General features: G+C 47.2%; 1 protein-coding gene across 1 annotated transcript in view; it reads right to left on the bottom strand.

Moving 5' to 3' along the window:
- The window catches only part of Gga2 (golgi associated, gamma adaptin ear containing, ARF binding protein 2), a 35,735-nt gene extending 23,728 nt beyond the window's left edge, over positions 1-12,007 (bottom strand). Inside the window, exons 1-3 of the mRNA XM_021640641.2 lie at positions 11,806-12,007; positions 2,127-2,211; positions 548-623 (exon numbers count right to left, since the gene is read on the bottom strand). Coding sequence (XP_021496316.1) covers positions 548-623; positions 2,127-2,211; positions 11,806-11,905 — 261 coding nt within the window. The 5' untranslated portion in view covers positions 11,906-12,007. The remainder of the gene's footprint in view (positions 1-547; positions 624-2,126; positions 2,212-11,805) is intronic.
- Between the last annotated feature and the right edge of the window lie 4,138 nt (positions 12,008-16,145).

The following is a 16,145-nucleotide window of genomic DNA, read 5'->3' as shown; positions in this document are numbered from 1 at the left end:
CACCCACATTGTGGTTCACAACTTCAGGTTCGGGGGAACCTGCATCTTCCTGGGTCTCTATGGGCACCAGGCATGTATACAGTGCACACACTTACATGCAGGCAAAACACTGATACACATGAAAGTAAACCCTTTTTTTTTTTAAGTGTTTCCACCAGTATCTACATATTTAAAAGATTCATGTTAAAATCCGAGCTTTTGGTTTCTTTTGGGAACGCAAATGTTCCGATAACCCTGGCCCAAACTTAGGCTCAGCAAGGCTTGCCAGCAGCTGCCCTGGGCTGACAGTGCACAATTGCTCCACCAGCCCCACCTGTCATTTGCATTCACTCCATTGATTGCCAGCCCTGATCCACGTTGGGGAGGCAAATGGAAGCGAGGTTCTCCTTTCTTTCTCCTAAAGCGGGCTCAGCACTGTCTCTGTAAGTATCTGGGAATTCCCCCAGCCTGCTGTCAATGCCTGGAAAGGAGAACCTGTCCGGTGACCTCAGTGTTCTCTCTAGAGTTGAGACAGGAATGTGTGGGCTGAGCAGCCAGCCAAACTCACCGTCAGGGCGTAAAGGGCTTCCTTCTCTTGTGGGGACTGGATCTTGTGGGCCAGTAGCCAGGGCGCGTGTGTCGGGCTGAAGAAAAATCAAAACAGACCTGGACTCTAGGTGGGGCGAACAACCTCAGCAACCTAGTAGCACACGCTCATGTCAAGCTGGGCACCCCCTTTCCGAAAGGCGCCCCAAAGCTGAGGAGGGGCACACCTGGCAGAGGGCGGGCACAAACCCGTGAGACAATGAGGCCTCACACTCTAGCTGCGCCTGTGGTACCTGGAGCCAGCTTTTGCACAGCATACCCATCTTGGCCATTCCCAGAACCCCAGCCAGGCAGAGCTCAGAGCAGCCTAGACCCCACCCATCCCACCACAACTACTCAGAGAACACTAGAGCAGGAAGAGTGAAAGCGTGACAAACAGCTGACTATATAGTATCATGTGGGTCAACATCTGGGTGAATGACTATTATTTTTTTGCAGGGAGGGGCTTTGGAAATAAATTCAACAACAAAAAAAAATTTTTTTTTTTTTGTTTTTTTTTTTTTTTTTGAGATAGGGTTTCTCTGTGTGGCTAGCTCTGGCTGTCCTGGACTCACTTTGTAGTCCAAACTGTCCTCAAACTCACAGAGATGCACCAGCCTTTTGACTGATAGGATTAAAGGCATGCATCACCACCCCAGGCCTCAACAAAATCTTGCTCTAGGATGCACACATGATTCAGTGGTAAAAGGCATGCTTAGCATGCATAAGGCCCTGAGTCCAATGCTCACGATTGCAAAATAAATAAACAGATCAATAGATAGATAGATAGATAGACAGATAGATAGATAGAGCCTTGCCCTTCTTTCCCTACGTAAAATAGTGTATTTAAATCATAACAAATAGGGGGCTAGGAAACGGCTCAGCAGTTAAAAGAACTTGATGCACATGTAGAAGACCTGGATTCAGCCCCCAGAACCCAAATGGCAGCTCACAAATATCCCCCAAAACTCCAGTTCAGGGATCTGACGTCTTCTAGGTTTTGTGGACACCAGGCACGCAAGCAATGCATTTAATACATGCAGACAAAATGCACATGACTTTAAATAAATCTTTCTTAAAAATATTAATCACAACTAATACATCAGTGCGTTTCTCACTGTTGGGAAACCTAGTTCCATTTGTGTTTTATACATAACACAATTATTTTTTCAATGAAAAAAAAAATCTTGGTTAAAAAAAGAAATAGCCAATCATGGTATGGCACACTTTTAATCCCAACATTCAGGAGGCAGAGGCAGGAGGATCTATGTGAGTTCAAGGCCAGTACGGTCGACATTTGGAGCTCTAGGACAGGCAGGATTACACAGAAAGACCCTGTCTCAAAAAAACAAAAACAAAAACCAAACAAGCAAAAAAGTAATAGCTACAAGTTGGTTTAAAATAGTAATAATAATAATAATAATAATAATACCATACCAATTTGCTTAGATTGTAGAGGGGGGAAAAAAAAGAATCAAAGGATTTCCAACTGCAGTCCTGAAAACAAAGGCCTGAGTTCTGCCTGTGCTCTCAAAGTCAAGTGTGTCTCTAAAGGAGCTTACCCACTTGGGTCTGTGTTGACCTGCTCACAGAAATTCTGGATAGCTGACCAATCCTGCTCCGCCATGCTTGGGTCTGTGGCTTTGTCTGTCAAGAAATCAACAATAACGTTAATGAAAGCAGAACAAGAGAAATGAGTGTTTCCTGCGTGGGCTGGGACATCACAGCTCTAGAGGTCACTTCAGTGGGCATGAGGCTGAAGGGGGCAGGGACGATGCCCGCGTAGTTCACCACAGTCAGGTGCCACATACACGTGGCAGAAATGTTACACCCTCATCCAGGATATGCTGGATGCACACACGAGAAAATCAATTAGCAAGTGTATGGCCATTTCTAGGGCTAAAGTTGGTCTGTGTGTGCCCTTTTCATGCCAAAGTCTGGAGCCCCAGTCCTGGCTTTGCAAAGCAGTTGGCTGGATGAGCATCTGGGGGCCATCACTTTCTTAGCTCCGTAACAGAGACACCGGAAGACTGTTTTGGTTCTAGCTTTTCCTACAACATTCTTGACTCTGGATTGTCCACCCCTGTCCTGCTCAGGGGTGAAATCTGATGCTATTATTTCTCTCACCTAGAGATCTTTTCCTCCTCTCAGAGGCCTACGCACTCATCGAGACTCCTCAGGAGGCCAATGAGATGGGTAAAGGCACTTGCCACCAAGCTCAATGACTTGAGGTGATCTCAATGGGTAAAAGAACTGACTCCAAAAAAGTTGTCCTCTGACTTTCACTGTGCACGGTAGTGCGAAGCAACACACACACATTAAAATATAAGTTAAAAACTTTTTTTAAAGACTTACCAAAATTCCTACTACAGAAAAAAAAAAAACAAAAAAAAAACCTCCCCTCTCCATCCCACTCCAGCACCAAGTCTCCGCCCTTCTGCCTACCCAGGGTTCCACCCTCATCCTGCAGCCAGCTAACCAACCGCCTCCTACTGCAGTCACGTTCATGTCACATGGAGGTCATGTGAGACTCAGAGGACCCAGCTATGGACTTCATCCTGAACACAGAGAGACGGTAACTTGACTTCCCCACGTCGAGCCCGCCATGAGTAAGGCCCGACCTCCCGAACTGAAGACATTTACGGACAAGAAGTTGTCATGAATGCCAAACGGTGGCAGACAGGTACGAGACTACACGGGGCTTTGGTCCCTTTATGAATTTTGTGATTGATTGATGAGTGTGTGGGGAACAGCGACCGGTGGGCGACAGAACACCATCATAGGAACGATGGTGATAGGAGGAGACGGCATCACCAAGTTAGAAGCCTTGGAAGGGTATAAACGAGGTCTGTTAGGTACGAGTGTCCTCACTCCCCCTTAAAGGGCCTGCTTGATTGTGATGTAGAATTGGGTCATGCACATTTTCGTATGAAACTTTTTGCTAAATAAACTTTTGTGACCCTCAAAAGAGAGAGGGAGGGAGAGAGAGAGAGAGAGAGATTGTAACTTCTCTCTGTTCCCTCACCCCAACATCCAAACTCATGGGGCCCCCATCTTGCAGACACCTATCTGCCGATCAGATCACAATTCAAACGCTGCCCTTTCCTAAAGACTATCTGCAGAGCTGGGGTGGAGCTCAGGTGTACGGCACTTGCCTAGGATATCTGGAGTCCTGAGTTCCATCCCTAGTACCACAAAAGTAAAATTAAAGAAAAAAAAAAAAAAAGATTTCCTTGATCTTTGTATCTCCCACCACACAAAACAAATATTGCCTTACTCCTCGGAACTTTCTTTTTTGACAGAGCCTCGCTATTTTGCCTAGGCTGGTTCCCAACTCCCAGGCCTCAACTTCTCAACAACACGTGCAGACTGGCATTTTAATGCCATTCCCCTCCAACCGTCACTTTATGGTGAGGATCTTTAAATTTACCATATATATATATATATATATATATATATATATATATATATATATATCACAGCCATCAATCAATGTCCTGGAACTCTCTGACTCCATTTCAATTACAAAATAAGGAATATACTACTTTCCTCCTGGGACTGTCATGTGATTTATGGAGTGTGCCTAAAGTGGCTAGCGCAGACTAAGTAATCGATAATTTTTTTAAGTCTCTGCCCTTTTCCCATAAAAATCATAAACATGCCTTATTGTACCTAAAGCAATCAAAACTCCCTGAACACAGATGCCAGACTATTCTACAGTCCTTAGCACAGGCGCAAAACACAAATGTGCCCTGACCAACCACAAGTCATGCCTTCCCATTAAGATTGCCCCAATAGCCAGGCGTGGTGGCCCATGCCTTTAATCCCAGCACTCAGGAAGGCAGAGGCAAGTGGATCTCTTTGAGTTCGAGGCCAGACTGGTCTACAAAGTGAGTTCCAGGACAGCCAAGTCTACATGGAGAAACCCTGTCTCAAAAAAACACCTCAATGAACTTTACACTCCCAATTTTGTAAGTTAATGGGATGGCTCAGCTAGTAAAGGCTCCAGCCACCAAGCCTGACAACCTGAGTCTGATCCCTGGGGCTCACATCGTGGAGGGAGAACCTACCCCAGTATACACTCAGACATACACAAAGTAATGGAAAATATAATAGGTGCTAGAGAGAGAGCTCTGTGTTGAGGGGTATGTACTGCTCTTGCAAAGACCTGAGTTCAGTTCCCAGCCCCGTACTGGGCAGCTCACAACTTCAGGGAACCTAATGCCATTTTTTGGCTTCCTGGTGTACCTACAGTGCCACACTCATGAAGAGGCATAGTTTAAAAATGAACAAAATAAAATGTAATAACATTTTAAAACTGTACATCTTGAGGTTCAAGAGATAGCTCAGTGGTTAGGGGCATGTGGTGAACTCAAGGGATCCTGAGTTCAGTTTCCCAGTGCCCATGTTGGGCCACTCACAACTACCTCTAACTCTAGCTCCAGGGGTCTTGGCCCCCTCTTCTGGCCTTCTCAAGCACCATCACTAACTTGTACAAACACACACAAAACTAAGAAGAAAATAAATCTTAAAAACAAAAAACAAACAAACAAACAAACAAAAACAGACCAAGTTGTGTGGTTATTCTAAGTCCAGACCATTCACAGCTATTCAAATAAATTATTTAACACAGTGATTCTCAGACTCAGGACCTGAATCACCTAAAAGTGATTCACCATTTAAGTTTTAGCTTCAGAACACAACAAGGTCAAGGTTGACACCTCAAAGCAATTTAGACCTAAAAGCAAAAAAAAGGGTCCAGCTGAGCCCAGTGTGCAGAATCCAGCCTTCTCCTCCCTCCCCTTCTGTGGGGTACCCAGGGAAGAAGGACACAGCATGGACAGGGTCCACTGTGGCAAAGGAAGTTAGAAAGCTCCCAAACCCTTAACAAGGGAAGCACAAGACTCCACAAGGCATAAGAGGTTTCTCCTTTATCTTCTAGATGCTGGGTGAAGATTCACTCACGGCCCCAAAGTAATGCCTGTCACTTTTGTGTTTTTCTTTATCTAGCTGCTATTTGAGCAGGCCACCATGCCAAAGTCCTCTGAAGGACTCACACTGATGTTATCATCTCACCTTTTACGGCTGAGGAAACTGTTCCAGGCACAGGGCAAGAAAACTGTACAAACAAACGTCAAGACCCAGGTCTGCCTGGATCTAAGTCCTTGTGGGAAGGTTTGGATCCTTGACGAAGGCAGGGCAGGGAGAAGTCTGACTCCCCCAAAGCAGGAATGAGGTGATTCTCACCTTTATCTGCTCAGGTACCCGAACATCCTGCACCGATAACCACCGAAGGAATGAACCGTTTTCTGCTGTGCAGCGCTGGGCTAGCCGGCTGGCCCCTGACTGCGCCACAGGTGGCTATCTCAGTTCTGAAATACCCTGGCCTCTGGACACCTAATCCCTCACTGCCTATTTCAGGGGTCTCAAGCAAGCCATGGGGAAAATGACCCTCCAGAGGACCCGGCAACTGGCTCTGACAGGCGATAACAGCTGCTGGAATCTGACACAAATCTGAATCAAAGGGGAGCTGGAAGGGGGGCAGAAGAGAACAGCCAGCAAGACCCTCAAAAGACCCTTTCTTTGTTTTGTGACTGTCACATTCCTTTGGGCAGTAAGAATGGACGTCCAGGCTCCTTAACAAGGCTGACCTTGGAAGGGGCAAGGGGAGTCCAAGAAATAAACCCTTGGTCACATATTTGCTTCCTAAGATTTGCTGCAAGCCTGTTCCTGTTCTGCTTTGGGTCAAAGGTATTAAGAAAGGAGCAGAGATTCCAGCTGTGGGTGAAATGGCTCCCAGAGTGACCAGCTGAGAAGCCAAATGATCTCAGCCAGCAGCCAACCAACCACCAGGGCCACAACTATCACTAGACTCAGAGAGAGTACCTGGAGGTTGGAGAGACTGTCACCTCAAGAGGCCCAATTCAACCCTCCAGAGGCGCTCCCTGCACAAGGAGTCTTTCCCCAGGGCAAGAACTGAAGGCCCTACAGCTGTCAATTATCCAATTCAGCTGACAGGGAAGCCTGCCAGGACCAGCAGGAATGCTGTAAACTGGACTACAGGCTAGGAGAACAGCTCAGCTCTGGATTTCGAAACGTAAGCAGACTGCAATTGAGAGCCCCAAGGGTGGAATGCAAGTGGAGCGGGAAGGAAGACAGGCTACCACCTGAGAGCCATCCAGGCAGAAGCAAGAACAAGAGGATCCACTTCATTTTTACTAGAACAGAGTTGGAATCCAGGGTCAGAGACCAGGGTGAACAACAGCCCTGAGAAACAGCACAATACTGGCTGTATTTGAGGCCCCAGAGAGCCAGTTAACTACACTTACTAGCTTTCAAAGTTTTTCACAAGCAAGGCTGGGGGAATGTTACATGCACACTCAGGATTAATGCACTAGCTGAATCTGCAGTTCTCAGGAGGACTGCCAGGAGTTCAAGACCATCTTGAGTTAAATTACCCAGGCTACATAGCAAGACCATGTAAAAACCAAATAACCCCTGGGCAGGGGAAATGGTTGGGTGTTTAAAGGCCCTGGCCATCAGTCCCGTTCACCTGGGTTCCATCCCCAAGACATGGTGAAAGGAGGAAATGATACAGGACCTGTGTGTATTCATAATAAATAAACATAATAAAAAGCTTTGTTTTTTTGCTTGCTTGTTTTTGAGACAGGGTTTCTCTGTGTAGGTCTGGCTGTCCTGGAACTCACTCTAGAGACCAGGCTGGCCTCAAACTCAGAGATCCACCTGCCTCTGCCTCCAGAGTGCGGAGATTAAAGGCATGCACCACCAGTCTGGCTTTTGGGCACAGCAGCTGTCCTTTGTTTCTTTTAAGCATAGTTTCAGTAACAGCTTCCTCATGCTCCTCTGGGAAACTATCCCTTCTCAAACCTAAGTCCAAAGTTCAGCTGGGTCCCATCAGTGCCCTCTTCCATCCAACTGGTGTGATAATCTTCCTATTTCATTCTCTTAGTCATACAGATTCCACGATAGACACCCAAACCAACGGTCCGACAGACAGAACAGTAACTTTTGAAAATCATGGAGAAATGAATCATTCCTCAGATGAGTATAGCAGAGAGCAGAGGCCTGAGCAAATATAAGAAAAGAAACAAAATCCAAATGACAGTACAGAGCTTTAGAGTTGTGTCCACACCTACTCTAAGCCTTTCTTGCCATAATTCAGTTTACTGGACACTTACTGTACACTATAATCCCTTTAATCCCGAGTTCAGAAGGCAGAAACAGAGAGATCTCTGAGTTTAAGTCAGATCGAGATCCAGAATAGCCAAGGCTACACACGGAAACCCTGTCTAAAAAACAAAAGACAAACAAACAAAAACTTTTATAAAAAAATGTATTAACATTTTTGATCCCACCAACAGCTCTGAGAAGGCAGCAGTAACATCTAGCAATGGCTTTCTTTCCATCCTGTCTACACCCATGCTAATCCTGCTCCTCAACTACATACCTGCCCTGAGCATGCCATGAACTCCTCCAACGCTTGTTCCTACATTAAACCAACACACACACACATACACACACACACACACCTATGCGGAAACTTGTGGAAGCTAGAGGCTAAGGTTGAGAAATCTTTTTAATTGCTTCTTTTCTTTTCTTTTCTTTTCTTTTCTTTTCTTTTCTTTTCTTTTCTTTTCTTTTCTTTTCCGAGACAGGGTTTCTCTGCATAGCGTTGGCTATCCTGGACTCACTCTGAGACTAGGCTAGCCTAAACTCACAAAGTTCCACCTGCTTCTGCCTCCCAGAGTGCTGGATTACAGACATACACCACCTCGCCCAGCTTCTCAACTGCTATTCTTCCTTTATTTATTTGTTTTTGTTTTGTTTTGTTTTTTGAGGCAGAGTTTCTCTATGTAGCCCTGGCTGTCCTGAATCTCCCTTTGTGAACCAGGCTAGCCTCGAACTCACAGAGATCCACCTGCCCCTGCTAGGATTAAAAGCATTTACTTTTCGAGGAATGGTCTCTCTTTGAACCTGGAGCTTCTGGTTTGCCTAGACTGGCTAGCCAGCAAGCCCCTGAGATCTGCCTGTCTCTGCCCTCTGCTTCGGGATCATGGGTGTGTGTCATCATGCCTGCCTTTTCATGTGGTTGCTGGGGATCTAAATTCAGGAAGTCACAGTAGTGCAATAAGCGCTAGCCACGTCCCCAGCCCCTGCTGTACACACTCCTGATGAGCAGGCTACACTCCTACATCCACAATGAGAGGGGGACACGGGTGAACAGAGAGGGGCTTCTCTCCCAACCCTCCTCCATCCTGAGAAATCACATCTGGAGACACTTGGGGTGTGTCAGGACTGGCAAGGTCAGGTGTGTAATTGGCATCTGGTGGGTGGGGGCCAAGATAAACCGAAATGTCTAGTGATGCCTAAGACAGCCTACCATAGAACAGAATTCAGGCCTAAGATGTCAACTACAGAAGTGGTAACCCGGGTCTCCCAGTGCCGCCAGCTGTGCACCTGAGCACCTGAGCTTCCCGTGCTGATTTCCTTCCAGCGCTCCTGAACTTCCCCATTTGCCAAGACAAGGGCCTACTAGTTTGCATGTGCAACCACCTTTATCTCCTTCCCCAGTCACTCACCAAGACAAGCTGCTCTTCCTCCCTGCAGGCCACACCCTGACACAAGACTCCCATTCAGGCTCCCAGGGGCTCCAACACCTTAAGGCCCATCTGCAATGAGCAGACACAGACCTAGAATCCAAGAAGGGGTGCTCCCCACAGGAACCACATAGAGGATCGGGTGCCCTCTCCATTATGCCCAAATTCCCAATGGGGGGCCCCTCTTCCTTCCTTCACAGCCAAGCACCATAAAAGGACCGTTTGCACATCATCCGTAGTCCTTCCACACGTTTCTTTAAAAGTAGTTGACAACTTGGAAAAATTTAAGGGTTGTTACATACAAAGGTCGGTTCTAGGGCGGGGATGACAAACAGCTTTAATTCCAGCACTAGGGAGGCAGAGGCAGGTGGTCTACAGAGAAACACTTTCAAAAACAACAACAACAAAAGGTAGTTTCTACCCTTTGCTGAAAACTCAGAGGATCTAGGAGCTTCACAAAGCAGGAGCTGGAGAGCTGAGTCCTTGAACAGCCTAGGTCGCAGACAGGCTTTCCTAAATATCCACTAGCAGCTGCTGGCTCTTACCTTCCCAGCACACACTTCCTCCTCCAATTCCCATCTAAGCCTGCTGTTCTCCACTGCTTCACAAACCTTCTGTTTCCACCATTTTACTCCAAGCGCTCTCAATAAAAGATTCCAAGTTCCCCTCCCTCCAGGCTCCATTTTGAAGGAACAAACTATGGGCCACACCTCTCTCTTGGTGGCTCTCCTCAGAACAGCCTTCCAGGTCTGAACCTTCAGGCTACTGAACTGCTCCTACCTGCCTGGGAAATCCAGAGGTCCCCCCTCTCATTCCAGCTCCAAAGCTCTGTTCTTCACATCCACAGCAGCCTGGCTCCCAAGCCACCCCTCCAGCTCTTACCATCCCTGGAGCCCACTGAATGCCCTCAAGGTCTTGAGAGAACTTCAAACTTCACAATACAGCTGCTTCTCCTCCTCCTCACAGGTGGGCATTCACCACAATTACTTTCAACTTCTGAAAATGGGCATCCTTCCTACATTCTTCATCTCCAGAGCCTATCAATGCACCCTGCAGGAAGGCTGTTGGTGATGGCTAATCCTTTCTGGGGTTTGTTTATTATTATTTTTTTGTCTGTTTGTTTGTTTGTTTTTTGTTTTCTCCTAGAAGGTCTCACCATATACCCGTGACTGTCCTGGAACTCACTATGTAGACCAGGCTGGCCTCGAACTCAGAGACCCACTGGCTTCCACTGGGATTAAAACTGTACACCTCTACAGCCTTTTAATCAAAGTAATGCACACGCTGCCGTGTCTACATTAAACTCCGCTGATGGGCCGAGCTAACCCTTTCTACTCTTGATCACCACTGCCTCCCAAAGTCCACCATCACCCCACCCCACCCCACCCCCAGGCACCTAAAGACCTTACATCTAGCCCAAGCCTGAAGTCTCACCCTCCAACAATTCATCCTTCATGTGGTCCCTTTGATAAAGGCTAACTGGATCAGATTCTCTCCAACATAAAAGTTCTGGGCCAGCGATGACTCAGAAGATGAAGGTGCCTGCAAACCAGCCTTATGGCCTGAGTTCGAGCCCTGGGACCCACAGAAGAGTCTAAAGAGAGCAACGAACCCCTTCCTCCCCAGTTTTGCTCTGACCTCCAGAAGACACAAGCAGCACACCCCACCCCAAACACACAAAATGTAATTTTAAAAAATTTGCTTTTAAATTAATACAGTCCCTTCTGCCGCATACAAAGCTACCCATGCTCCTCTTACTTCCATTAGCAAATTAGCCTAAAGGTTTATTTTCTGGATTCTCTCCTCTCTTAAGCTTTGCACTCCCAAGCCAACAGGCCTACTCGCTCCCAGAATGTTCTACATTCTCATCCTGAGTTTTTGCAGTTTCCTGTTTGGAATATGGCCTCCTCCATTGTCCGCACAAACACCGTATACGAGCTATGACATGCCCCAGGTAAACAAAACAGCCCCTACTATGCTCAACCAGCGCCCCTCCTCCAGCTTCTGTTAACGAGGTGCTGTTCTGGTAGCCGGTAGCCAATGAAAACGTCTTTGTGAGCAATGTTCCAGCGTTACCATCGCAGTGCATCCCGCACGCTGTGGAGCCCACACAAGGGGCGGGTTCTTTACCCTTCCTGAACCTCAGTTCTCCAGATAAAGCGAGAACCTTTAGAACCCCACCTCCAGAGACCACCGTGAAGCTAGGACAAGGAACAATTAAGTCTGGCCAGAGTAAACACACGTCGAGACACGAAGGCTGGCTTTGCCCTTAAAGGCAGCAGCTGCATGAGCTCTTAGATTCAATGATCTGGAAAAAAACAAAAAACAAACAAAAAAAAAAAAAGGGCTGCGTAGCGCGCACAGGTCTCCGGTTAGTAAACGCAGGTAACCCCAGGGTCTGCGACCAGACTAACAATGGCTGAAACGCCTTCTGCACGGTGCTTGGCACAGGAGATCACCAGGCATTCGTGCTCCAGCTGTTAGGTGGTGCCGCTGGGCCACGGGGCCACGGGGTGGTCTGAGGTGCCCGGGATCCCCCGGGCGCGCCTAGAGGTCCCCTCCCGCCGCGGAGGACAACCAGGGCGGCGGGAAGCGGGATCACGTGCGGCGCGATGCTACTCACTGAGCCACAGCTCCAGAGCCGCCGCTGGCCCTGGGGCGCCCTCCGCCGATTCGGTCCCCGCCGGGGATCCGGTCCCCGCCGCCACCGCCGTCGCTGCCATCTGCCCAGCCCAGCGCTGCGGCCGCAGTCACCCCTGCCCGAGAGCTGCAGCCTCTGCCACCGCCTAGCCTCCCCTCCAGCTGCCGACGCGGCAGGGACAGAGAGGCACGTGACGGGGGCGGGGCCTAGCGTGCACGCCCCTTTCTGGGCCCGGCCCCGCCCCCACGAACCTCCTCTTTACCGCCTCCAACTCACGAGGTCTCTTCCAGCAGGACCATTTGAAAGGTCAAAAGCCCCATCTAGCAAGGTGCAGTCCCGTCTTCCCTCAGAGGTAGGGAATAGCCAGATGAGACACAGGCTAAATCCGAATTTCGGATAAAGAATCATCCTTTCAGCATTTTTATGCCACACCTTTTAATTTTTTACATAACACAATATGATTTATAAACCACTTATTGTATGAAACGGTGCTTTTTCTCAAAAAGCAGGTCGTGATTCTCATATCCTAGGAAGCGCTCACGTTAAAAATGTGTGCTTTATCATTCCTTTATCTGGCTGTTTTGAGTTAAGGTCTCCTGTAACCAGTCGGTTTTGATCACTACATAGCTGAGGAGAACCTCGAAGTCTTGATCCCCTGGCTGTGCTTGATTGTACATCAAGCATGTGCTACCATGACAGCTTGGCTGTGTTTTTCTGTCTGTTTTTGATTTTCAGAAAGGCTCTCTCACACTCAGTAGTCCAGGAGGGTCTGAAACTATGGGAGCCAAGGTTTCCCCAAGCCTGCAGTAATTCTCTTGCCTCAGCTTCTCAAAAGCTGGAACTGCAGGTATGAATTACCAGGTCAGTCCAACACATGAATTTTTTTTTTATTTTTATTAATTACAATTTATTCATTTTGTATCCCCCCGAAATATTTTATTTAACGCATGAATTAAATGAAGGAATCAGAAGATGTTTTATTAATATGTCCACAAGAAAAGCCAAAGAGAGCCAGGCGTGGTGGCACATGTCTGTAATCCGAGCACCCGGGAGGCAGAGGCAGGCAGATCTCTGTGAGTTCAATGTCAGCCTGGTCTACAAAGTGAGTCCAGGACAGCCAAGGCTACACAGAGAAAACAAAACAAAAAGCCAAAAAGAAAATCTGTATAGAATAAGGGACTACTGAGACAAACATGAAAAATGAGCACTCTCCAGCCAGCCGAGGAAGCTGTCTGTCAAGGTGACAGTATTAATATTCATGCCTAGAGGCCACAATAATTTGCATTGCTGTCAATGATCTACTACTAACGGCACTGTTAGGACTGAAGGAGGCCTCGGCCTGGCAGGCAGTGGAAACAGTGCACAAGGTTCCACGAAGCACGGGTTCTTCCCTGCTATCCCTCACTGGTCATTCCCCACCCTTGATGCCACAGCCCCAACACACACAACCCACACACACACAAGTTTTTGTTTTGTTTTTCAAGACAGGGTGTGTGTGTGTGTGTGTGTGTGTGTGTAGCCTCTGCTGTCCTGGACTTACTTTGTAGACAGGTTGGCCTCAAGCTCACAGAGATCCGCCTGCCTCTGTCTCCCCGAGTGCTGGGATTGCAGGCGTGTCCCACTGTGCCAGGCTCACAGAAGGATTTTAATTTGTATAGATCTGTGTCTCCAGCACATCAGAGAGTGCTTAGCATGCCAGTGCCAATAAGTGTTTGTTGAATGAACACATGAGCAGTGGAAACAGTAAGAGGAGAGTCTAGGGCTTGAGGTTAATCACAATCCCAAATATACAAACATTTATTTGTTTGTTTGTTTGTTTGTCTGTTTGGTTTTGAGAGAGGGTTTCTCTGTGTAGGCTTGGCTGTCCTGGACTCACTTTGTAGACCAGGCTGGGCTCGAACTCACAGAGATCAGCCTGCTTCTGCCTCATCCAGTGCTGGGGTTACAGGCATGCGCCACTGTACCCTGAACATTTATTAATTTTTAAGCTATTACTTTTATGTGCATGGGTGTTTTGCCTGCATGTGTAACTATGTAGCACAATGGTGCCTGGTGCCTGAAAAGGACAGAGAGGGTGTCAGATCTCTCTCCTGAGACTGGCACTGTAGACAGGTGTGAGCTGCCATACAGTGCTGGGAACTGAACCTGGGCCCTCAGTACATGCTCTTGACCACCGAGCCATCTCTCCAGCCCTATTTTTAATTTTTCAAACACTGTGCATGTGTGTGTGATATGCATATGTGCAAATGTGCATGCGCGTATACGCACGCGCACGTGTGTGTGTGTGTGTGTGTGTGTGTGTGTATATGTGTGATGTGCCTGTGTTGGTACAGGCACACACATGTCACAGTGTGCTTGTGGAGTGCTGAGAACAGCTTTGTGGAATTGGTTCTCTCTATCTAGTGTTTTTTTCTTAGACAATTCAAGCTGTAGCAATAAAACGTCTCACACTGGACATTTTCTTCTCCCTCTCTGTCAGCTGGAAGCTTGACCTCGAGATGCCAGGAGGCTGAACCTCTGGTGTCAGCGCCTCTGGAGAAGCCCCCTTCTTGCTGCAGATGTTCTGGATTCTTCCTGCGTTGTGCCTCCACTCCCAGAGAAGAGGCAGAAAGCAGCTCTCTAGTCTTGTTTGTTCCGTTTTGGGTTTTTGAGACAGGCTCTTACTACTCCCAGCAATCTTCTAGCTTCACCTCCAAGTTCGAGGATTCCAGGTTGGTCCCACTACAGCAGCAGAACCCTCCGGCTTTACAAGGACATCAAGGTCATGGGGCAGCTTGCACCTTCAGGACCTCAAGTGAGCCTGGTCACCTGACCAGGGCCCTGCCTCTCAGATCACACTGGGGGTTAGAACCTCAGCACGGGGTTGCTGGCACGGTGCCAGCGTATTTCACTATCCAGACAGGAAGAAGTGTTCTTTAATGAAAACTGTGTCTTCGTTAGCACATCCATCTATGTCAACTGGTTTGGGAACCCTTTCACATCTCAGTAAACTGTTGATAGTTGAAAACAATGGGAAATTATTCTTATCCATAGACATGCAAATGAATACTGTCCAGGAAACACACAACCCCCCTTTCTGTGGAAAAACCAGTTCTGTGGCTGTTTGCATATTTATTTTTATATTTCTAGTTTAGAGGCTGTTCTTTGGATTCTCCTTTGAAGTACTTTTAAAGTTTCTTCATCATTCTTTTTTTTTTTTTTTAAGACAGGCTTCCTCTAGCCAGCTTCAAACTTGACTCCGGTAGTGGAGGATACAGACTACAGGGTACACTGCCATGCCTGATTTCTGGAGCGAAGTGCTGGGCATTGAACCCAGGACTTTGCGCATGGTAGCCAAGCACTGTGCCAACTGAGCCTTCCTCATTACTTTTTTTTTTTTTTACTCATTACTCCTAACAATTCATGTCTTGAAAATTCTAGGGCTGGGCCCATGCCCTTGATCCCAGCACTTGGAGGCAGAGGCAAGAGGCTTTTTGTGAGTTCAAGGCCAGCCTGGTCTACAAATCAAATCCAGACCAACCATGACTGCAAGAGAAACCCTGTCTCAAAACTAAAAAAATTAAAAGAAGAGGAAAGAAAAGAAATTCTAGGGCTGGAGAGATGGCCCAGAGGCTAAGAAATCTGGCTGTTCTTCTAAACATTCCCACAACTGCATGGCAGCTCATAACCATCTATATTGAGATCTGGTATGGTGCTTTCTAACAGTGTACAGAATGTAGGCAGAACACTGTATAAATAATAAATAAATCTTTAAAAAACAAACAAAAAAAAAGACATTCTAATCAGGCAATTGTGGTGCAAGCCTTTAATCTCAGCACTCTGGAGACAGAGGCAAGTGTATCTCTGAGTTCAAGGCCAGCCTGGTCTACTGAGTGAGTTCCAGGACAGCCAGTGCTACACAGAAAAACCCTGTCTTGAAAAATCGAAAGAAGAAAATTCTAGGGCTGGGAATTTAGTTCCACAGTGGAGTGTTTGCATAGCATGCTTAAGAACCTGGCTTCAAGCTCCAACACACACACATAGAAAGGGGTGTTGGTGGTAATGATCTCAGGAAAGTTTTTTTTTTTTTTTTTTCCAGAGCTGAGGACTGAACCCAGGGCCTTGCACTTGCTAGGCAAGCGCTCTACTACTGAGCTAAATCCCCAACCCCAGGAAAGAGCTTTTTAATATCTAAGGCTAGCACCCTGTTCTCTCCATTGCTCAGCACTGGCTAGTTGTTTTATTGACAATACAGAGAACAAATGGTGGCATGTTTACACAAACTTGAGACAGGTGATGCTTAGAATAAACATCCCAATGGAATGTCTGGATTGAAACCAGAT

The sequence above is a fragment of the Meriones unguiculatus genome, chromosome 14, assembly GCF_030254825.1.
Source record: "Meriones unguiculatus strain TT.TT164.6M chromosome 14, Bangor_MerUng_6.1, whole genome shotgun sequence".
Classification (NCBI taxonomy): Eukaryota; Metazoa; Chordata; class Mammalia; order Rodentia; family Muridae; genus Meriones; species Meriones unguiculatus.
Note: the sequence above shows the minus strand (reverse complement) of the source record. Positions and strands in the feature narration are given on the sequence as shown.